The sequence below is a fragment of the Callorhinus ursinus genome, unplaced genomic scaffold (genome assembly GCF_003265705.2).
Source record: "Callorhinus ursinus isolate GAN/ISIS: 27379988/994484 unplaced genomic scaffold, GSC_fseal_2.0 scaffold1, whole genome shotgun sequence".
Taxonomy (NCBI): Eukaryota; Metazoa; Chordata; class Mammalia; order Carnivora; family Otariidae; genus Callorhinus; species Callorhinus ursinus.
In genome coordinates, this window is record NW_027397063.1 from 19,379,967 (window position 1) to 19,405,306 (window position 25,340).

Sequence of the window (25,340 nt, forward strand, 5' to 3'; positions counted from 1 at the left end):
CTCACCCACCAGTCTGCCCTTTTCCAAAGTACATTCCATCTATCTATTCATACCAGCATGAGGAACTAAGGGAATAGTCCCTAATTCCTCCCTTTCTCTCGCCTCTTGTCAATGACCTACCTCTGTCAGTTTTCTCCAAAGAGTAGATCATATCCGTTCATTTCTTTCCTCCCTCAATGCCACTACCTTGGTGTCAAAAGCTTCCTAGCTTCCACCCTTCAGAATGTAATCTTATAAAAACAAACACAACCTGCCAAGTCCAGTAAAAAATTATTTAATACCTAGTACAGTGTTCAGGAAACACAGTGTGCTCAATAAATGTTTACTAATGAATTCAAATGTAAAAATATTCCCTTATATATGAAAAATACTAAGGGAAACATTTACAGCTACTAATGCTAATTGTTAGTTGCCATCATGCCCTATTTACATTACATTATATTATATTAGGACTGCTCTTTATTTACATATTGTCTATAATGAGTCAAGTTGGGCATCTAAAATCCAACAATCCATATTGTTTAAACTAATTCCAATCTTTTGGTATAAAAGAGTAGCTCCTAAATTTTTATTTTTTCATAGGATAAAATTAGATGACAGCAATAGGATATTATATTTTGCCATGTAAGGAAAAATTATAATAAAATCTACCATAAAATACTAACATCACTTCATTTAAAAAAAGAAAAAGGACATTTTAAAAACAGTAAAGTAGCAAAGATATAATTTCAGAATAAAGGAGAGTCCCTTCCAAGAAAGGCCAGATGGCAACTTAACACCAACACATATACACAACACACATGTACACTCATACTCCCCACATAGCACTGTCCCCATTTTTCTTATTTTGCTACATGCCAGTTAAAACACATTACAGACTGGCACTGAGCTCACAGATCATATCTGGAAATCTCTGTTAGGGCAGATTTAAAATTAAAATTCACATTTCTGGGGTGCCTGGGTGGCTCAGTTGGATAAGCATCTGCCTTTGGCTCAGGTCATGTTCTCAGGGTCCTGGGATCCAGCCCGGCATTGGGTTCTTGGGCTCCCGGATCAACAGGGAGTCTGCTTCTCCCTCTCCCCTTGCTCATGCTCTCTCTTTCTCTCTCTCTCTCTCAAATAAATAAAATATTTTTAAAAAATAAATAAAATTCACATTTCTAATTCTTAAATCTAAAAAAAAATGTTTTATCACTTTAACTCATTACACAAACATTAGGGAGAGGATATAATTGATAAATACATAATTTAATTGCATGAGGTTTCACCAATGGAGTAGCTGTGAATACCAGTTTGATATAAATTTAGAGCATTAGAAGAGAAAATCGGACCATCTGCTATGTCATTAATCAACTAAGTAGTCCAGAGAAAATCTGTTGGTCTCTCTGAATCTGATATTAAGATCATAAAAACAGGCAGTCAGGCTAGTTTCTCTTATAGAAAACACTTTCTAGGAAAAAAAAATACATTATAATATTTACATATGAAATCCAAAGGTGATTTCCCTTCTTAATTTTAATATTATACATATCCATCTGAGGTGACAGTAGCTCTGCTGTGAGAAGCTTCTTACCTCTGGTGTCATTTTCTATTTCTGTCCTCCAGCGATGTAAACAGCTTTCTAGAACAGAAAGCTCTTCTTCTGTTATGTGCCTTGGTGCTGGATGCATGGGCAAATCTGGGGGTATCCGAGACTGAGTGAATGGTTTATGTATTACTGATCTCGATGAAATCGCAGCTACTGATGTGGGTGATGTGCTTGGCAGTTCTGAAGAAGGGGCTCCCTGTTGTTCTGTTGTGCTATATTTTTAAAGCATAAAATATTTATTATTAAACTTTCCAAGTTGAAGCTCTGGACAAAAATTGTGCCAAATACATAGCATTAAACTGGCTTATAATTTCAAAAAGAAAAAGCCTTTAAAAAAAGAGAGAGAAATATGTGGATTAATTTAATATCCAATGAGATTCTTAATATATGAGAAATTCATTATTATCAGGATGAAATTGTGGCTTTATAGAAGAAATAGTTTCATCATTTCAATAAATCTTATGTATACCAGAATTTTAATACTGATCAGTTTACATTACAGGAAAAACTAACTTAACAATATTTTCATGGATAAAAGGTGGAAATCTATACCAAAATAACACATAATTCTGAACAGAAAAAAAATATGAAAATTTCAATCCACAACCATAAAATCTGTTGAAACAGTGAACTAAGAAAGCACCCAGAATATACACAATCTTCTAAGTGAATCTAATATGTTTAGAGCCCACTAAAATAAATCATAATGTGCATTTTATGAAACCCTCTTTAAAGGCATCAATTACATTACTATGTAATACAAGTAACATAGCTGGCTCTGAAACAGGAAAACTTTTTACCTTGGTAATGTCTGTGGTGTGGAACCACTAGGTGGGGAACTAGCATCAATATCCTCAACGGGAGATGTACAAACAGGTTTACTTGAAGCAAATTCCAATGCATACTGTAGAACATCTACCAAGGGGAATCGTTTGGGACCCGAACCATAGCTTAAATATCTGTTAACCATAAAATGCATACATGCTTTTAGTTGTATATAAAGCACATTTCGTTGTTTTTAATAATTGTTATAAAACATGATAAAAACACTTTAATAAATCTTCAACAATGCAATTAATTTTGCTTTCAAATGAAGATGTTAAAACTGAAGATACATTCAAGAAATAACTTAAATGTTCTCCAAATTAAGGAAAACAAAGTTGATTACAACTGAATGTGTCTGTATCCTGTTACAAATTTTAAATGCTGCTCTAAGGTGTAACCCAATAGGAAAATGAAAACTGACAGTTCCATTTCCTGAGACTATTTTTATTTTTAGATCTGTCATCTGGTCTCATGATAATGATGGTAACTAATATTATCCTCCTACCTTTTACCTCTGATTAGTTTTAATATGATTACTGATACCTTTTAGAAATAAAAATTATTGAAATAATAATACATTATTTTTGTTTAAAAAGTTTGGGGCTACTAATTTTCAAATTAATACTAAAACAAATACTAAAATACAGATTAATCAGAGGTTGCAAACTGGGATCTCTCAGGCCACATTTCAGCCTGTAGACTTCTGTCTGAATTACAGAACATTTGACTGTCTAGATTCCAGCGTCTTCTGGGAAACTATCAAAAACAGTGAGAGATATTCACACATGGCGTCACACATGATACCACCCGCTAAGTGCAGATGGTAAGCACTCCCTCTCCAGAGGGATATGCACTCTAGGCTCCCCTTGCCCACCAGCTTACACCTGACTTGCTTCTCTTCTTAATAAAGTCTCTATGAGGCCCTAGTAGGTATGTGAGTTTTTATCTTCTGTATCAAGGAGAAAAACTTAGTCACCATTCATTTTAATGGAAATCTCAAGAGTGAAGTTTAATCTCATACAAGAAGAAACCTTAAAATTTAGATTAGTTTAACTTTTTTTTTTAAATAATCTTTTCATCCAATGTGGGGCTCAAACTCACGACCCAGAGATCAAGAGTCGCATGCTCTACTAACTGAGCCAGCCAGGTGGTCATTTTCTTTGGATTTTTTTTTTTTTTAAGATTAGTTTAACTTTGTACGTCTTCTCAGCACCATGAGCATTACCAGTGGACAATGAAAATATTTAATTTTAAACACTAAGATAATCACTAATGCCAACTATGAATTACTTTAGTTCCTAACAAACTCAGAACTAAACTATACAAGCAAAATATGAATCCAGAGTGATTACTACTAGATATATAAATCACTCAAAGCAAATTTAAAATGAAAGATTCCAGAGAGTCACTAAAAATATGACTTCCTATAGTTAGCTCATAATTTCATAAAAGTTACAATACCTTTCTAGTCTTTGTTGTAATACTGTGAGGTAATCTTTTAGTCTCTTGATTTCTTCCCTCTTAATTCTTGTTATTTCTCTGTTTCTGTGCATATATCTATCAGGAAAAAGACAACAACATTACCATTTTAAATAACATGGAAACAGATACAGTATTAAGTCTAGCCAACACAACAAAAGATCAATTCATCTAAAATTTTACAGTGAAATATCAGACAACACAAGAGTATTCCTTAAAATTCTTAACAATTGCAATACCAATACAAAAATAAATTTTTAACTTCCTGATAACATTTTTCCCAGTAACTATACTTTTCTAAATAGAAAGAGAACTCCATTTTCCTTGACAAATAGTATTATGCAAAAAGGTAAGGATTAATTCTAAAGAAATTAAGCAAAATTTTTCTCTAAACATAATAACAACACTTTACTTGGTTACTAAACAGTTTCAAAACTAAATCATGCTGTATACCAAACCATACCTGTCCAGATACAACACCTGAGGAAATTCTAATTTGTTGTGAATTTTTTCTGGTCTTCCCAATGCCTGATTGAATTCAAATCTTGACAATTCAAATGTTAACACAGGTGGTAGTTTGGTGAACCAATGCTGAAAGAAAACAATAAAAAACCTTACTATCACCTTCTGTTTCCTCCACTGCAGTATTAGGCACATGGTGTCAGCCCTGGCATTTTTATATGTATCATCACAATGCTGACACCACAGACACGTGCGAGGTACGCAATTTAAAGTCCAACTTCCTCCCAAAAGTTTTCCACACCTCTTGAAAATTCCAAGGATGGGAATAATACCCAACCAGGGGAAAAAAAAAAATTTCTAACAACTCTCCTTCTTCCACAATAATTTTTTACATTAAAATTTCTAACCTAAAGTGACAGACATTAGTTAAAATTATGGCTTAGTAGCTCAAATTTTCTGGTTTCTTCAATATTATGTCACTATTACTACCAAGAATGGTACATATACTTATTAATCAACCACAGTTCAAAAACCTTGACAAAGAAACTTATAGATGTAGTACACACACACACACAAATTTATTTTTACAGCATAAATGATCACAATTCTTACTAAAAACTAGAAACTGATATTCCCTTGTTTTAAATTTAATTTTCCTACTGGAATTCTGACTAATTTAAGAAAAAGATTTATTACTAATATGGAGTTTATACTAATGGTAACTATATTTAAAATCTTTTTAAATGACTAATGTTTAACAAATTGAATGCCTCAATGCTGTGAGCCAATTCCTCCACAAACTGGCAACTTTTTCAGTTAAGCATGAAATGTAATAAACTACAAAGGAGAATTATTTTCATAAAAAAGATTCCAGTTTTACATAAACATATTTTTATTTTTTATTTTTTTAAAGATTTTATTTATTTATTTGACAGAGAGAGACACAGCGACAGAGGGAACATAAGCAGGGGGAGTGGGTGAGGGAGAAGCAGGCCTCCCGCCAAGGAGGGAGCCTGACGTGGGGCTCAATCCCAGGACCCTGGGATCATGACCTGAGCCGAAGGCAGACGCTTAACAACTGAGCCACCCAGGCGCCCCTACATAAACATACTTTTAAAGAGAAATGAACAAAAACTCATGAATCAGCAAATACAGAAGTATAAATAATGTAACAAATATTTTTAAATGCTTATTATAAACCACATAATGTACTACTGTAAAAAGTAATTGCCATACATTACATTGTGTGTGATATTTTCAAGTGACACAAAAGGCCACCACACAAATATCAACTAGCTAAGAGTACACTAATTTAAATTCAAACATCCAAAAAAAGCAGTAACAGTACACATTTGGCAAACTTGATTTGACTAAGAGCTTGAAAACTGCTACTTTTCTCTAAATAAAGCTAATAAAAATGGTTATTCAAAACTATTTCTCCCTCCCAAAATGCTAAAGCTTATGTGAATTGAAATTTCCTGAGTTAGACTTGGTTTATCTTTAACAAAAAGTCGAAGTTTAAGAAATGTGTTTTATATGGCTATTAAAACTGAAGTTTACTAGAGAAAGTTACAATCTCAGGAAACAAACTGAGGGTTGCTGGAGTGGCGGGGGGTGGAAGGGATGGGGTGGCTGGGTGATAGACATTGGGGAGGATATGTGCTATGGTGAGTGCTGTGAATTGTGTTAAGACTGGTGAATCACAGATCTGTACCTCTGAACCAAATCATACATTATATGTTAAAAAAAAAGAAAAAGAAGAAGAAGATAGTAGGAAGGGAAAAATGAAGCGGGGGAATCGGAGGGGGAGACGAACCATGAGAGATGATGGACTCTGAGAAACAAACTGAGGGTTCTAGAGGGGAGGGGGATGGGGGGCTGAGTTAGCCTGGTGATGGGTATTAAAGAGGGCACATACTGCATGGAGCACTGGGTGTTATACTCAAACAATGAATCATGGAACACTACATCAAAAACTAATGACATAATGTATGGTGATTAACATAACATAATATAATAAAATTTTTAAAAAAAGACCTAGTATCAGAAGAATCTCTTAAGTTTTGAAATTTCTTGAGCAAAGTCTGCTTATTTTTTTTGTTCTCACAAGGCACTGGTAAGAATTTTACTTAATTCTAATACACACCTAAAATTAGTATTAAGAATTAGACATACCCCAAACATATCACAAAGAAAACTTTTGATGCCTTAGGATAATATTCTCTACTCCATTTTATGATACTAAAATAAGTAAGTAGGTTTCAAGAACTATCACTTTCATATTTTATTGCAGTATTTTAAATGTCACCATTAAAATTAAATAGTTACATACTTTAATTCATGGAAACCTACCATGGCCAATAGAAATAAAATCACCCAAACTGGGGGTATCCTTCTCGGTAGACCATGAAAAGTCCAGGAAATAACTTCCATACCTTAAGAAAGAATGTTCATAATAGTTATGTACTACGTCTCTGTTGTGAATGTATTTCCTTTAACAGCAGTGACAGTTTTTTCCTACAGGAGTGGAAGGATTTCACTTTCCTATTCTAAAGCTGATGGGGATAGGAAGAGATAGCCGGACATTCCCCTAATTCATCTTAGAAGATATTATGGGTTTGTCTAGCTCTGTGATTTTAGGATTATAAGTATAGCAGTATATAACTAGAATTTTAAATATACAACAATGAGATGTTCTTCTTTCAAAATATTATTTTTCCATTCAATAAAAAACTATATTTGCTTCTCTAACTGGTATGCCATGCTGTGAGACACAGGTCATTAAAGGTAAGTATCATGCTTATAGTCTCCATGTCTCTATAAACATTTTATTATTATTTATTATCATATTATATTATATAAGTAATAGATTAGGGCAGTTAGTGAATAAAAAAACATAATCAACATGGGCAACAAAAGTGCTCTCAAACTTATTATGACTATAAATCTAACTTAGCAGAAATATTTTCCAGAGAGAATTAATCATCTTTATGAGTTGCAACAGCTGATTTTTTATTAATATGTTTTAAATACTTTGCTTTTGTGAGACTACATGAATGCAGGAAGCAGGGGACAGAAAATTCAGACCTACCATTTCAAATTGCCACAGAACATCAAACAAAACCAGGATATAAATCAAACACAAGAAGCAAACAGTTCCTATCCTAACCTGAAAATTCGTTTTAGTCATTTAATTGGGTTCACCCATTTGCCCTTTTACTCTAAAAGATAAATTTCCCATATAACATCTACATATATCTAATATAGTACATGTAGGTACCGTTTCTCTAGTTTTTAAAGTTCCATAAAGTTTCTTTTAGCACTTTGACTATAACTTAGTACAACTTTGTGAAGGGAAATTTGGCCGTACTTATATTCTTAAATGAGTAGGTCTGATGACCAAAAAATTCCACTTCTGACTATCCTTCATTCCTAAGTTCTCAAGGGTATTTATAGAAAGACATTCCTTGAAATAATTCTTTGTCCAACCACTGTCTCACACAAGAATGAAATAAATTTAATTTTAGAAATACAGGCTATGTGATACTATGCAGGTTTTAAAAAGAATGGTGTAAAGCCATATATATTGATGTGGAAGGATGCTCGTGATATACTGGTGAGTGAAAAATGCAAGTCACAGGACAGTATGAACAAATACAAATACTTGTATGTGCATAGTGATAGTCTAAAAGAAAATGTACAATAATTACTAGTAGTATTCACTACCTGAAATTTTTTTGCTCCAACAGGCAATCAAGAAAAAAAAAATCTCGGGGCACCTGGGTGGCTCAGTTGGTTAAGCGACTGCCTTCGGCTCAGGTCATGATCCTGGAGTCCCTGGATCGAGTCCCGCATCAGGCTCCCTGCTCAGCAGGGAATCTGCTTCTCCCTCTGACCCTCCCCCCTCTCATCTCTCTCTATCTCATTCTCTCTCTCAAATAAATAAAATCTTTCAAAAAAAATTCTATAAAAGAAAAAGAAAAAAAAACTCCAGGTTTCCTAGAAAGTTTGATCCATCTATAAATTGCACACCATTTAGTTCAAAGTTGTAATTTAGAAAAATATTTTATAAGTAGTTATCTTACATTTAATCATTTTTAATTTATTCAGTTGTCTCTTGGTATGGCATTCCAGAAATTTAAACTCTTATAGGCCACTGGATATTTTAACATGAGTGATTCAGGAGACTATAGAGGTTTTCCCAAATTACTTAACCAGAGCTATTTCAGCAAAAGAGATGTTTCCTGTATCAAAGTAAAATCAGTAACTTTTACTAAATAATAGTTTAAGAGATAAAAGGTGTTATCATCAGGGTCAATGTTAATTTACAAACAGGCCTAAAATGTTACTCACTGGTGTTTATAGATACTTAAGAAGAAACAGAACAGTTATCCTGAAGGACATAATGAAATAAGACGATAATTTAAATACACTACTAAAAACTTTTAAGATAGTCTACTTTAGCCAGTGATAGTTTCTTAAACCAGGCTGAATTATTATTGAAACTATTGTGTCCTACAAATCTAGGCAACTAGTATTAGGAATACAGGTAAATGAATTTGCTCTTATTAAGACTGCTTACAAACTGCTGAGTTCAGAGAAGACAAACCACTGTATCTGTTAGGCTGGATGTAAAAACCTAGGCAGAAAATATATATGGGCATTCAGAGTATGAAGCCAAAGATGGAGGGCAAACTAGATTTTTTTAAATAAATAATGAAATTCAGATTCAATATAAGAAAAACATTTTTAAAAGCTGGGAATACATAAGAAAGATTATTTACAAATAAACCAATGTATATTTCACTTACAAGCTACTTTGATAGTGTAAGGAGAATGCCATCCCTCTTTTTCCTGCCCAAACCCATCTTTTTGTTCAATAGAAAAGAGATCACACTTCAGGCAGGGGGTCTGCTTTCCTGTTCCATTATGGGATGCTGAGAGAGTCCCAATCTTTAGAGACCAATCAGTAAAATAAATAAGCTTAATTTAAATATTCTTAATTGGAGGTCTATCTGGGAATCACTGGGGAAGCTCTTGGGCCCATGTACCACATTCCTACCCTATATTCAGATTTGACAGCTTTGAAGTAGGGCCTAGGCATCTGCAGAGAATCACTTATGTAGATGATCTATGATGTAGAGAGAAAAACTATCTCAAATATTTTCTCTCTCTTTCCTTCCCTCCCCCCCTTAAAAAAAAATGCCAGAAAATAGTAAATGTAATTTATTTTTTTTGTTTGGGTGTATAAGGGAAGAGAAGGAAATGAGGATGAAGTTACAACAGGAAAGAGTTAATTATATCTTTTTTAAAAAGCACATATTCAGATAAAAGCAATTTATTTTCAAAGACACAAGAACTCAGTCCCTGTTTAGAAAAACACAGAGATATCATCACCTAACATTTATTAAGCCCCCATTTGGGGACAAAGTCCTCAGAAACGTTTTTGATAACACTGAGACATTTCATTCATTCAGTCAATAAATATGAATAAATATGTATTATGTAATTCTATTTGCAGTCACCATACTATCCACTAGAGATATAATAGAGAATGACAAAGATGAAGATCCCTACCCTCATGCGTGGAACTTACTTACAAGTAAACAACTATCAGCAACTGCTTAATTAGAACTGATTTTGGAGGAAATGGTCTGTCCTTTGCCGTCCATTATAGTAACACATAAGGATGAATATACGTGTGGGTGGATGGAATACAGATGAAGCTAACAACATGAATAAAGAGAGAGAGATGGGTGGCAAGACAAGAGACCAGTGGAAACAAACAGGTTTATATTTTTTAAGGTTTCTTTCTTGAAAAAGCAAGTTCTTCCATCTGCCCTTCATGCAATTATACAGTTTTAAAAAAAAAAAAAAAAAAAAAAGGAATCTAGACAAATTCCAACACTATTTGATATAAGTAACATATGTCTATATAAAATTCCACCCTAATTTCAGTGTTTTTCTTTTTTACTTCCAGGACTAGCACGCTACAGCGACTGGTACCTTCCCTAAAAAGTCTAAACAGCCTCAACAGTATCCTAAAAGAGGATTTTAACAGAAATTTTTAAGCTAAATTGTTAAGTGAGAATTTAACATAGATTACAGACATGTTTGTGCCAGTTTCCCAAATGTCTAAACTACCATAATTAAATCCAAACACATCATCTGAGTATTCTCTCAGTTATTAGGCAGCTATATCATTAGGGCCCTAAATTGTGCTTTACCACACTGTTAAGAAAGACCTAGGGAGAGAGGAATAGTGAAGAGGCTAAACTCACCTCTTGGCCCGATTTTCCTGAATTCTCTGAATGTAAGGACTCAATTTCTCCTTCAATCATAGCAGCTTCTAGGCACTCATGTAGATCTTTGAATCCATTGACCTGAAGTGGGTACTGACCAAACATTTCAGTATTTTCGAATTTTTTACCTATAGGAGAAGGGAAAGTTACCTGTTATTCAATATAGCCTTTTAGCCACTAAAAGTAAATGTGTATAAGAATTACCTCCTGAACCTGAAAACCGTCACTCTATGTTCCACAGGGTACTCACTGTCATTTCCTTGTTGGTTTATACATGCACATATGCACACTCACATCCAGCCATATGTATCAATTACACACCTTATGTATGTAAGTAATCACATGTATGTATGTGTGTGTGTCTGTGTGTGTGTATATATATATTCTTTCAAAAAATACCTCCTAAGGACAGAATACTATGCTAAACACTAAGAATATGTATAGCAGTGAACAAAAGAGATATATATGGTCCCTGAGCTGAGGAAATTCTCAGCCTCTTTTAGAAGAAAAGCATTACATTATATGTACATTAACTGTACATATAATTATGAACAAAAAATTATTTATCCTTTTAAGTGTTATAAAATGTGTGGTGAGACAGTGCTGTGAGAGGGTATAAAAAGGAGAGCTAACCTAGTCTTTAGGGCTGGAGGGTAGAACAGGGAAGACTTCCATAGCAAAATGACATTTACACTGAGACTTGAATGCTGAGGAGGAGTTGGCCAGGCCAGACTGTCAGGGTGCCGGAGAGAACTCCTGGCCAAGGAATAATACACAGAGACTTTAAGGATGCAAAGAACATGGCCTGCTTGAAGAATTAAGGGGAGGACATTATAACTTAGGACAGCAATGGGAATATGACAATAAAGAATTAGGTAGGGGGTCAAAATCTACCAAGTATTATAATAAGCCCTTGTTAAGAATTTTTCTTTCTTAGTGTATTCTGATTAACAGAAAGTCACTGTGAATAGTTAAACCTGGGAAGAAGAGGACCAGATTCACGTCTGTGAAACATCCTTACGGCTTCTGTGTTAGGTGGAGGGTAGGAGACTATTATAGAATCCACCCAGAAACAGAGGCAGTGTGGAGCATGGTGTTAATGGTAGAAGTGTACAAAAGCAGATGAAATTACACAGACATTTATACACATATTCAGGAAGGAGTAAATATGATCGACTGGTGGCTGGCTCACTGGCAAGATGGGAGGCAGAAGAGTAAGGAATGCATCAAGAATGATACTCGATTTCCATCATGAACAACTGACTTGAAAGGCGCTCCACTAAAGAGCAAGAGGAGAATTTTTTTCCCACTTGTTTTAAGGTAGTAGTGGCAATCATTGTTTTAGAATGGCCCATGAGATTTCAAGTTGAGAAGAGAGTTGGATATGAGTCTGTAACTAAAATTAATCTTCTGGTCTGAAGCTGTAACTGAGAGAATCGCTGGCTACTGACAGCAGTTAATCAAGGGAGTGAATGAGACTGCCAACGGAACTGGCAGACAGGAAAAGGCAGGGGGTATGAGCTGAGGCCCAAGGATCTCCTACCTCTAGGTAAAAGAAGAGGCTTTAAATACCACAGAAACAGGAAAAAAAAAAAAAAAAAAGAGAAAATGGTGCCACAGAAGCCAGGGAAGTGTTTTTAAGGACAGAATATAGGAAAGAGGAAAAGGAAGAGAGAGTAAATAGCATGAATAGTTGATAAGAGTTCAGTATGAGAACTGAGTGGGATCTGGCAGCCTTGAACCCATGTTGGAAACTGATAACCTTAGAAAGATCCCTTTTACAAGGGGTCTGGGGCCAGAAGCAATAGTGGGATGGGTTGAATAATGGGGATTTAGCAGGTAAAAACAAACTCCTCTCCTGAAGGTGGCTTAACTGAATAAGATTAACTGAAAAAGACTGTGTGAAAGGAGTTCTTTTTTGTTTAAGATGTGAATTACCAGACCATGTCTAAATACTGTTGAGGAAGACAGTAGAGGGCGAAGATGAAGATACAAGAAAAAAGCAAGATAATGGAGAGTCGGGTCTGAGTGAAAGCATGCAGGGATGAGATTCTGAGCACATATAAACAACAGCCTTCTGATAGAAGACTGAATAATTCATTATTATCTGGAGGGACAAATAAGAATGTGGTAGAGGTACGAACGGATGGAGGTTGTGGAGCCTGAAGCTCACCTATTTGAGAAAGTTGTGTTTAAGTACTATGATACAACAAAATTGCAAACACAAAATTAGATTCAGGACCTTAGGACCTACGGCTAGATTTCATTAGCTTCATGGCAAATCCATAAAATCTGTGGGAAGGTCTTTCTCAGAAAATGAAGAACCAGAGAAGTTAGATTAGAAGTAGAAAAGATAAAAGTCATTATTGCAGAAAATGGGATAGAAGACAGTGATTTAACAAAACAAGTATGACTGCCACTAGTGTTACAGGATTCGGACCAGTGAAGCTTAGTTATCTACTACAAATTCATGATCCATTTAGTTAGCCCATTTGAGTGAATATTCCCCAGTAATAGTCAGGTACTCAGTGTACACAGAGAGGAGATGAAGAGCTCAGTGGTGGTCAGAGAATAGCCAAAGAGGGAATGGGGGAAGGGGAGTGTTAGATGTGTATAAGAATGATCATAATGGGCAAAGAAGGAAGAAAAGAAAAGGGCCAAGAGGAACAAAATGAAGGGGTCAATGGACTAGATTTCGGGAAAAGTTGAGGAACTTTTGCAATGAGAGCACTTTAGTAAACAAACAAAAATCACCTCCAATTGAGAGTTGCTGGTCTAAAAGAAAGCATTAGGAAGATATATGTAAAAGTGATTAAGAAAGACTTTGAAAGAAAATTATTTTTACTGAAGTAAACACAGAGTTCATATACCACGCTGGACTATTATGCAGCCATCAAAAGGAATGAAATCTTGCCATTTGCAACGACATGGATGGAGCTGGAGGGTATTATGCTGAGTGAAATAAGTCAATCAGAGAAAGACAAGTATCATATGATCTCACTGATATGAGGAATTCTTAATCTCAGGAAACAAACTGAGGGTTGCTGGAGTGGTGGGGGGTGGGAGGGATGGGGTGGCTGCGTGATAAGACAATGGGGAGGGTATGTGCTATGGTGAGTGCTGTGAATTGTGTAAGACAGTTGAATCACAGACCTGTACCTCTGAAACAAATAATACATTGTATGTTAAAAAAAAAAAAAAAAGAAGAAGAAGATAGCAGGAAAGGAAAAATGAAGGGGGGGAAATCGGAGGGGGAGACGAACCTTGAGAAACTATGGACTGAGAAACAAACTGAGGGTTCTAGAGGGGAAGGGGGAAGGGGGATGGGTTGGCCGGGTGATGGGTAAGAGGGCACATACTAAATGGAGCACTTGGTGTTATACACAAACAATGACTCATGGAACACTACATCAAAAATAATGATGTACTGAAAAAAAAAATAATGATGTACTGTATAGTGATTAACATAATAATAAAATTTTTAAAAAAATGAAAAAGTTACAAATAAATAAATAAATAAATAAAACCACACTTATGTCGCACAATAGTTTGAAACAACTAATATCCAGTACAAGGACTTCAACACTGATTGACTGACAAATTATTTCAATAAATCACTTTTAAGAATCAAGGTAACACAAGTAGAAAGGATATAAATAGTGCACAGTCATCACCTGATTAGAGCTACTGTATTGCTTCAAATACATTGTTCTACTTCAAGTAAAAATCAGTATACACAGTATGGACATCCAAAATTGGAAAGTAATGTCCTATGTAAAATATTCTATATAAGGAATATTTAGCATTTGAGGCAAAAAAAAAAAAATGTACAGACACTTCAGTGTAACATTTTAAATGCCTGACTAAATCCTAAGTTATTATCTGCTTTTTTCTACATCCCAAACTATAAAATTATATTCAAACAAAACTTCATAGGAATCCATTACTTAAGATACTGAAGAAAAACCAATTTTCCAAATTTTATACTTCAGGTGATTTGGACTAACTTTCCAAAAGCTGATGCACTGGGCCATTCGGAAGATTTGGAAAGTTTTTCAAATGTTCCAAATTTTTTCAAAACTTCATGCTTTAGGATTTAGTAATTATTGTTATTTGAAGTATATTTAATGAGTCAGTTCCCTTCCCTTTATTAGGAAAAAAATCTGGTCAGACCCAGATTTTAAGTACTAGGCATTTAGGATAGATGGAGTAGTATCACTCTTAAATGATTTTTCAAAAGCTAAGAGTATGATTCTTTCTTGAAAACTAGAGCCTAAAGAATTTTATAATCACCTGAGAAATGTTAATACCTTAACTATACTAAATTATTAAATGCAGCTTTCAACATTCAGAGTTGAAACCCTCAAAAACAGTAACCATCCTACCAAAACCAGTATTCAACTCCAATGTTATTTTCAAAACCAACTGCCCCCTTAATTCCCTGTACCCCAACAATTCACAGAATCACATTTTCTCAGGGAAAGAACATCAGGATAACTATCAATTAGCATGTGATAATACACCCTGTACCTTCTTTTTCATTCACTCAAGTAAATGTTTTCTTATAAATGATTAGTAGTAGCAATGCAACAGGAACTACTAGCCAGAGTAAATCAAATTAAAATTAAAAACCATTCAACAAGTAAGGAGTCACTATCAAGACAAAAGCTAGTATCTCTTCAAATGTCATAATGAGCAAACATGTGTAAACGTACCTTCAAGTACTCCCACAGCAAGGAATCTTCCATAGAACAACTCTACCATGGGGTTCTTTGGCTTCTCTTCATCCCTAAAGCATGGTAACAAATATAAATGTGGTATAATTTTTGGACCTGTAAGTAATAAAACATTCAAAGAACAACAATACATGCCAAGATGGTAACATTTATGTTGTTGTCACTCATTCAGCGCTATTGACATTACCTTGGACAAGGCACTTAAATTTATTCTTCCATTTTTTCACCTGTCAACTGAGGATAATAATAGTAACTGAACTTAAAGGGCTGTTTAAAGTGTTAAAATGATTTGCTGCCCAGAATGACATTACAAGAGAACCTGACACAGTCTGTGTTCATGGAGCGCCTGATCTTTCTATTACCATTGTGCATTTCAATCTCACACTTTTAGTCTGTACAATACATGCTTATTTGGACTTGCTAGGAAGAAAGAAAAGCCACTCTTGGAGTACATTTCTATAAAACTTTAACATGTCATTTCCCACATTTAAATAGAAGAGTGCACACCATTCAAAAATAGCAGCTACCACCAATGAAGGAGCACACTAGCTTTGACCCAAAGCAGCTCAGGAGCTACTCTGTTTTTCATGCTACAGGTACGATTAGGCATTTGTGAATTTTCCAAATTCTTTAACATACACATTATGTTTTTTTTTTCTTTTCTCGCTTGAAGCAAACAGAAGTTAACAATTTTTTAACCTTTTCTTTTTATGTTTTGTTCTCTGTGGTCTGAAAACAGTTTATCTTGACATTACTACATAAAACTCTGTGGTATCCACAACTGTGTACATAATTTATCTTCATGAATTTTGTGTTTAAACCAGTAAAACCGATTTGCTAAAAAAAGGGGGGTAAGGACATGGTCTTTTTATAAATGTAGTGCATTGCATCATCATTTACTCCTTTAAACAACTGGTGAGAAGCACTTCACTTACTCCTCACAACAATACTCTGAGGTAGGATGTTAGTTGTTAGTGATACTCAAAAAGATTTCTGGCCCTCTACTTCCAGATACGTGGTTAAGATGTACTTTTCCACTCACATTTTATTTAAATTTTGAAAATTTGAATTGTGGTAAGATACACATAACACAAAATTTACCATCCACCCATTTTTAAGTGTTTGGTGGGTAGTGTTAAGTATATTCATATTGTTGTGCAACCAATCTCCAGGAGTCTTCTCATATTGTAAAACTGAAACTCTACACTCACTGAACAACTCCACATTTCTCCCTCCCCCCAGGCCCTGGCAACCACTGTTCGAGTTTTACAACTCCTGACACATCAAGTAAGTGGCATACAGTGTTTGTCTTTTTGTGACTGGCTTATTTCACAACATAGCATCCATGTTGTAGCATGTGTCAGAATTTCCTTCTTTTTTTAAGGATGTTGCACTGTATGTATGCCCCATTTTGTTTATCTGTTCATCCATGGACAGTGGGTGCTTTCCACCCTTTGGCTATTGTGAATAATGCTATGAACATGGGTGTACAAATATCTCTTCAAGATCCTATCAATTCTTAGTATATCCCCAGCAGTGGATTTGTTGGATCATATGGTTAATCTTGTTTTCAGCTTTATGAGGCATAAGTGACAAAGTCTAAAGCATACAATGTGATGATCTGATATACATATACATTGTGAAAAGACTCCCTCCTTCAAATAGCAATTCCATTTTTAATCTTTTGAGAAGCCACCATGATGTTTCACATTCCCATCAGTAGTGCACAAGGGTTCCGATTTCTTCACATCCTTGCCAACACCTGCAATTTTCTGGGGGTTTTTGATAGTAGCCATCCTAATGGGTGTAAGGTGTTCCCACTCACTTTCAAGTTAGGCAGACCCCGTGACTTGCTTTGTCCAACAAAATGTGAGCACAAGTGATGTGTGGTAGACACATTGAGAGCCAGTGTACTTTCGTTGACGTGGTAACCCCAGAAGTGGTGATGACGGGAAGCGTCTGTAAACCGAGGGCCCTGAATGAAAGAATGAGCAGAGCCCCTTGCTCACACGCACTGGACACATCATCTAACAATATGATATAAGCCTGCAGGTTTGGGGGTTGTTGCCACTGGACTATCTAGCCCACTCTGACTGATAACAGGTAGTACAATTACTTGCTTTACTGATAATAAAGCTGTAGGGCAAGTTAAGTCACTTGCCCAAATTCACACCACTGGTAAGAAATCAAGCTGCAAAGTGAACTCAAATCTGACTCCAAAATCAATGTATCCTCTCCGACTACATATACTTATTCTTTGGGCATTTTAACTCTATGGGAAAAATTTATTTCATACCTTACGTATCTTATACTGTGCGAGTAAAAAGGACTTGAGACTGACATGGGCGAGAGGAACGATCCAAAGATTGTCTCTCTTGACATAAAAATCTATGAATCTTTAGATGTAAATATTAGTGGGAATCTCCTTTCCATGGCCTCTTATTTTAATGTAGAAAATCAACATCCCTTACTGCCACACACATGTAAAGAGCAATGACTTAACAGGTTGGTGACTTTACCAGAAGGAACCGAATGTTGAGTGGCTCTACAAATTCTGAACTTTCTTTCCAAAGCTCTTCTCAAATCTTCCTGCCCGAATTTTAGCTTCCCCTCCACTGGTCTGTGGTAAACAGACATTCCCTAAAGAGTCAGGTAGGAATCTTCCAGAAATTGTTTACCTTGTCCTTCTTTCCAACCTCTAAGAGGTCCTATTCTTCATCTGGCATTTAAACTGTGAATCTCAGGGGCCCAGACTGGTTATGCCAACAGACACATAAGGAATACAAGTGAAGAGCAATTAAAAAGACACGAGACTCCTATAATAGAAATGATCTACAGGGGTGCCTGGGTGGCTCAGCCGGTTAAGCATCCACCCTTGGTTTGGCTCAGGTCATGACCTCAGGGTCCTGAGATCAAGCCCTGCGGTGGGCTCCACGCTCAGTGGGGAGTCTGCTTGAGATTCTCTCACTCTCCCTCTGCTCCTCTCCTCACTCGCACATGCACCCACTCTCTCACTAAAATAAATAAACCTTAAAAAAAAAAGAGAGAGAGACCCACCATTAACATGAAAGCAGTAGTAAAGACAGACTGACACAAATATCAAAGGCCAAAAGAAATAACTACAGAAAACCTGTATCAGGGACAACCTACCCTTGGGAATTAGGTTGGCAAGGAGTGCAAAGGTCTAGGGTAGCTGATAGAGCAAACTAGAATGCTTTGGGTCAGAGCCTCCCAATCTTTTTGATACCATTGGTATATATATCATATGCAGAGAACTTTAAGGTAAAAAAATATATTTTCTCATGATCACAGAAATAGGATCAGTAGTTCCACAATCCATAACCTGGCTAGCCATGGTACACCAACTGGAAAGTTCTGTTCTATATAGGGAGAGCACAGAGATTCAAAAACAGTTAGCGGGATGCCTGGGTGGCTCAGTCGGTTAAGCATCTGCCTTCAGCTCAGGTCATGATCTCAGGGTCCTGGGACGGAGTCCCACATCGGGCTCCTTGCTCAGTGGGGAGCCTGCTTCGCCCTCTGTCTGCCGCTCCCCCCTTGTGCTCGCTCGCTCTCTGACAAAATCTTTAAAAACAACAACAACAACAACAAAAAAGTTTTAGCTCCACAAAGAGTAAAAAACAGAAAATGATGGGGAAATGAGCAAGAACGTATTTCAAATAAACTTAAGATTTCAGGTGAACTGGAATGGAAAAGTTCTAGCTTCTTTTAAAAGAGTTTTAGAAAAAAAGGGAGATAATTTGTTAGTTACTAGATCAAAGAGGTGACTAGAACCCAAAGAAAATTAACAAGTAAATAAATAATAAGCAATATCTCCAAAATCAGCATAAAATGACCCCTCAGAAGGAACATGGATTTAGGCACTCTTCTCAGGCTACAGATAAAAAGCAATTGGGGGTCATGTATTGAAGACAGGATACACTAAATGAAGTGCTTATAGAAAATCTGGATTTGAGAGGAGGAACTAGGGATGTCAGGGTAAAACATTCAAAGAATTACTGAGAAAACCTCAAAGACTCCGTTATCACAGATGAAGATACATACAGATACTGTTCACACTCTGAGGAAACACACGCAATGAATTTTTGGTATGAGCACTCTAAGGAAAAATGCAAGGGACATGAGCTGTACTAGAGAGGAACTAGGGCAGACAACTCTCATTAGTGAATCACTAGCTCTCATTATGAGGAGCCTATCAAGACAGTATCAGAGGAGCAAGTTAGAGAAAAACAAATGTAAAGGCCAGAAAACAACCTAAAAGACAGGAAGAAAAGACAGGCATCCATCAAACAGGGCTGGCTCTGCATGAGATAGAGGCTAAAGAAGGTTAAACTTAAAAATTCAGCCAAACCTTCCTAAAGGAATAAAAAACATATATGCATGTGAACTTTATTGGCATATGCCACCCAGAAAAAAATGCAGCAGAAAGAAATGTATTCTAGGCCCAGAATATGCAAAAGCTGAGGAAAGAGTGTCTCTTCACTGGATGCTGGGACTCAGCTTTCATATGCAGCAACAGCAGATTCATGCCAGCAATCTGATGGGGAGATTTTCCAGATGAAAGTAACATGAAGAGAGAAGTTAACATGAAGAAAAGTAAGAAACTAACCTAAGAGGAGGGTTTCCCAGGCCTAAGCAATTACACAGCAAAAGGCAATGAGCACAACCACTGTGGCACAAAGATAAGTCACTCAGTGCAGCACTCAGAGCCACAAACTGAAGAAGCTCATAAGGAAAATGCAACTAAAACTTGTGGTGGACAAGAAAAAAGCTGAGGACCAGAGCTGTCAGCATCATAAACTTCTAAACATGCCAGAAAGGAAGCAGCTTTCAAATGCCCCATTCCAAGACAAAATTTACCAAAACTACAACTTTTTTTCCTCAAACACTGTAAACATAGCATCATAATTAATCTCTTCAGAGATTTCCCCCAACTTAGTTTTAAGTTCACATATAATTGTCAGCAAGCAACTGGCCCTCAGTGACAGGCATCCAGGCAGAATTAAAACCAATGATTTACTGTTTATAGCATATCCTAAAATTTCTGCTACAGACTTTGGCAACAACTTGAGTCTGGACTGCACAAAGTTCCGGGAATACTATATAGTTGGACTGAGAGCTAAAGGGTTGAAGTTTTGCTTTAGTTCTAAAATTTCAAAGGTAAGAGACCATTCAGTGTTAATCATGTGTGTCCTAATAACCCTCCGAAATCTAGAATTCAAGTGCACGAAACTGACCATCTGAAGGACTGAAGGAACTATACACACCCAAGTGAGGGAACCGGCTACAGAATCCCCGCTCTATGCAGGCACAAAAATAACATGCCTATAGCTGAGACTGAACAAACTTAGAAACTCAGAAGTGACTTTTATTTTTTGTTAGACTGCAACCACAAAGGCAAAAAAAAAATCTGATTTTCAAATATAAAATTTCTTTGGACTTACCTTAAAGATTAAGGGAAGCGGCACCTGGGAAGCTCAGTTGGTTAAGCATCTGACTCTTTTTTTTTTTTTTTTAAAGATTTTATTTATTTTAGAGAGAGAGAACACTCATGAGCACAGAGCAAGGGGAGGGGCAGAGGGTAAGAATCTCAAGCAGCCTTCCCACTGACTGCCGAGCCTGACAAGAAGCTGGATCTCATGATCCTGAGATCATGACCTGAGCTGAAATCCAGAGTCAGACACTTAACCGACTGAGCCACCCAGGGGCCGCAAAGTGTCAGACTCTTGACGCTGAGCGTGGAGGCGCCTTAAGATTCTCTCTCCCTCTGTCCCTCCCCCTACTCTCACTCTCTCTCTCAGAAAAAAAAAAAAAAAAAAAAAACTCAAGGGAATAGGAACCTACTTTTCACCTGAGAATTGGAGAATGAAAGGAGGAAGTCGAGATCTATATTAATGTTCGGCGGTATCTCTTATTAACACTGTATAAGTAGAATATTTTTTACTTTAATTTAGTCTCACTGCAGACCTGTTATAATGATGTTTCCCGAACAGTAAAGCTGGCTGTAATTTAAAAATAAGAAAAAAGAGAAGGGAGAGAATTTTCAGCCTTGGATTTCTACCTGTCTTCTAGGTAGAAGACCTTCGAGGCAGGTCTACTACCTGCATCTTGCTGGATCACATCGGAACCTATAGTGGTAAATGATCCACCAATGTTTTATAAAGATACACAAAGGAACCAATGGTTGGTATCACTCCTAAAAGTATGCAGATTTCTTAAATAACCAAAGTCTTATTGGTTCAACCTGATGGACAGAAAGTAAAAAGCTAGAAAATATTGAGGAACCTCATATCCTTGTCACTTTGATTCCATCTGAAAGGACTTCATCAGAAGTAACACTCCTGGTATCTTGCCCCACCACTAACCCATTCTTCCTCATGAAAAAGAGACTGCTGAATCCAAGGAAAAGACCTGGGCATGTGGGATTAGCCCTTTCAGGGGCTGCTTTTTAGATCTTCTGGCAAGATTCTAATCTTACAGGAGATATCTAAAGCTACTCAGAATTTAGGCCACAAATTTCAAATAACTTGTCAATACAGGTAACATTTGGGGTTCCCATACATCTCTAGTTTTCTATTTCTCCACAGACACTGATACATAAAAGAGAAAAAAATGAGTGTTATTTATCAATCTCCTAAAACTCCATCACTAAATTTCATGGTAACTTACGTCTCTTCTTCAGCTTTCATTTGGAAGGCATCTTCTAACCAATCTAATAATTTGTGTGTAAACTCACTCACATCTTGCTGTGGAAATAAAAAAAAGTCTTGTTGATATTTGAGCCTACCAATAAAAATACTAAATATTGCAACATAAAACTTACAGTCACATCAAACATAAAATTACTGACTCCTCACAAAAATATCATATGAAATGTTTCAGATCAAGTACAAGAAATATTTATAACCTAACCAGAGAATAAAATCAGTATCTGAGAAAAATAAGCATTATATTGATAATCACAGTGACTGGGTTTCACTATCGGAAAATAAATATAAATTTATTATGTTACAAATAATATATGCAATATTATATATACACACATATATATAAATTCTAACGTACAAATGAGATTTTTAAAACTAGAGAGTTCTCTAACGAATCTTCATAAAATGAAGGACCCACATTACCAAAGAGCTCTTCATTATATAGACTGTTACTGGCTTCTTAGAAGGAAGACATGTTTTTCAGCAATTCATTTTCTGAATTCAACTTTTACATACTTTTTAAGCCATATCCATTTTTACTAAGATATGTTAACCTGGACAGGTTTAGTCTAATCAATCACTGACTCCCTGACTATCGAGTCCACCATCTCATGAACTTCAAACGAATTCTCCATTCAGAACTAGCACCTGTATCACCCTTGGCCATCCCTTCTTTCAGTGCTATTTCCCCTAACATGGAAAAACAGGAATAGGCAGTGGCAGGTGTATTCATCGGCTACCATAATTCTTTCAATAATGTGAGGTGGAACACAGAAAATAGGTTCATCCAGAACCTAGGGAGAAAAAAATAAACCAATCCTACTAAGACTGGGTTCATCAAAGACGGATCAATCAGTGTAAAGCAATCTGCCTTTATTTACCAAAATAGCCCCAAGTATTAAACAGATTTACTATTATATATTTTTCTAGCTATAAGTTTTCTAAAGAGCAGCTGGGTCAATCCATTCACCTTTAAAATGTTGAAACTTGGATCTAAGAAGCTTAAGGAATTGTTCCAAAGCCATACAGTTAAAGACAACTAAACTCAGCACAAAACTCCAGTTATAAACATCCATACCAACTGTAGTGGGTTAAATAGTGGTCTGCCAAAATGTATGTCCACCTGGGACCTCAGGATGTAATCTTATTTAGAATATGGGTCTTTGAAGATGTAATTAAGGTAAGGACTCTCAACATGAGATCTACACAAAGATTGGAAAATAAAAGCAACAATAACAAAGTTAATGTAGTTCAGAGTTCTAAGTAATTAAGGAAACTACCATGCCAACAAAAACAGGCATACCAAAAGCATGTATACTATACTGGCCTTGGGTTTATCACACATTCGTGAAGATTTATAACTAACATTTTTGAACATTCCTAATTTTACCCACTGTTTTCACTTATTAATTTCTATCACAATATAAATTACAGCTTCATTTATCTTAGCACTTTCCAAGATCACTGTCACTTTTTTCTTAACTTAAAAGCAAATCTTCCAAATAAGCGATGTTTTAAATGGCTACAACTTATTTTTAATAAAAAGGAATAACAGTATCTTCAATTGTCGTGTCTGAAAAAACTGCTCAAGGAATGATCAGATTAAATAAAATACAAACATTAATAAGTAAGTAAGTACAAAAAAGCTACCTGCTGGGAGTCATTTGATTTGAAAGCATCCTTAAGAATTTCAACTGCTCTTGATGGATCAACATATTTCCTTTTAGTACCAACAAGAAGTGCAAATAGATACCGCAGCTCACGCATAAAAGGCAAATTCCGATGCTCCTATTAGGGAAAAAAAAAAAAAACCCTTAAGTGAAGATTAACAAAATCTTTACTGGTAAACAGATATTCATTTTAATAAATCAAAAATTTAACTAATATTGATTAGGGAGGAGTCCAGCACTCCTACATCATAATTAAAAAGTGTTGTGACCTAGGACATTCAATGGAGTCCAGGACAAAAACAGCAGAGGACCTAGGCTTAGCTCACAATTTCAGCACAAATGCCACATTTTCATAGCTAATCATGTTATTACCCAGCCAAGAATATCCATCCTCTCCTCATTCAAGTCTATTTATCATAATCCTTTCCATTCAGCAAGGCCCAGCTGCTGTGGACAGCAGTAACAACAGCCAACATTGAGTGCATGCTAACTTGGTGCCAGGCACTGTTTAAGTACTTTTCCTCAATAAGCCCATTTAAACAAAGATCCCTCCTCCTCCATGAAACTTTCCCAGACCCCTCCAAGTCAATGATTCATTCCTTCACACTCCACGTCTACTAAAATGAATGTCTTTCACTGAGCAATGAATCACCAACTGGCACTTGTCATGGGATGATTCTAATTATCAGACAGTATTAGTCTAATAAGTAATTAGAATAGATACTAATATTAAATGAACACATCATCCTTCTAGTGTTCCTCTGAAATCTCAACTTTTGTTTCTCAACAAGACTGTAAACTTCTCAAACACAAGAACTTCTATATTTCCTCCACAACTTTCTGCTACACAAAGCAGGCATTCAATTCTTACGAACATCTGATTTCACCAAACCCTCTAGAAAAACCAACAACCCAATATTATCAATCATGAACAACTTATTTTAAAACAAGAAGGAAATCTTTTTCAAGAATGTAATTCACATACCTCAGTGAAATAATTTATGGTAACAAATCAAACAATCTTACTATAGTTAGCTCTTGCAGTAACAATTTTAACAGATGAAGCTTATATATTTAAATATTAGAAAAAAATGTCTGAAAGTATATGGTTAGTTTTCTCAACATCATAAAACTGTAGGGGCATGTGTGTATATGTGTATAGTTGCTGTCCAGAATAATATAATCCATATAGAAATAGCTGTTCCAAGAATGCATTAAAAAAAAAAGGGAGTCCTAAAAAATAGGTGTAAAGGAATAAAACATTTGACTCCAAATACTTGTCACTTGATCCAAAAACAATATACCATTACAGCAATCACAAAGTCCATTATCTGAATGAAAATATTAATTTATGGAAAAATGGACTTTATGTAAGTATAATAAATTCCATCATAGGGCGCCGGGGAAGCTCAGTCAGTTAAGTGTCCAACTCTTGGTTTTGGCTCAAGTCATGATCTCAGGGTCCTGAGATCAAGCCCTGAAAAGGGCTCCACACTCAGTGGGCAGTTTGCTCAAGATCCTCTTTCCCTCTGCCCCTCACACCCTCCAACCCC

The 25,340-nt window shown here is 35.9% G+C and overlaps 1 protein-coding gene across 5 annotated transcripts in view; it reads right to left on the reverse strand.

Moving 5' to 3' along the window:
- The window catches only part of USP25 (ubiquitin specific peptidase 25), a 126,687-nt gene that overhangs the window by 40,666 nt on the left and 60,681 nt on the right, over positions 1 to 25,340 (reverse strand). For all 5 annotated transcript variants that reach the window (XR_003208538.2, XM_025872728.2, XM_073891814.1 and 2 more), the window contains exons 7-14: positions 23,768 to 23,905; positions 22,080 to 22,156; positions 15,372 to 15,445; positions 10,636 to 10,784; positions 4,356 to 4,483; positions 3,875 to 3,970; positions 2,389 to 2,547; positions 1,574 to 1,800 (exon numbers count right to left, since the gene is read on the reverse strand). Coding sequence is in view for 4 of the 5 variants with exons in the window: in XM_025872728.2 (XP_025728513.1) it covers positions 1,574 to 1,800; positions 2,389 to 2,547; positions 3,875 to 3,970; positions 4,356 to 4,483; positions 10,636 to 10,784; positions 15,372 to 15,445; positions 22,080 to 22,156; positions 23,768 to 23,905 (1,048 nt within the window). In the remaining variant the exon portion in view is untranslated. The remainder of the gene's footprint in view (positions 1 to 1,573; positions 1,801 to 2,388; positions 2,548 to 3,874; positions 3,971 to 4,355; positions 4,484 to 10,635; positions 10,785 to 15,371; positions 15,446 to 22,079; positions 22,157 to 23,767; positions 23,906 to 25,340) is intronic.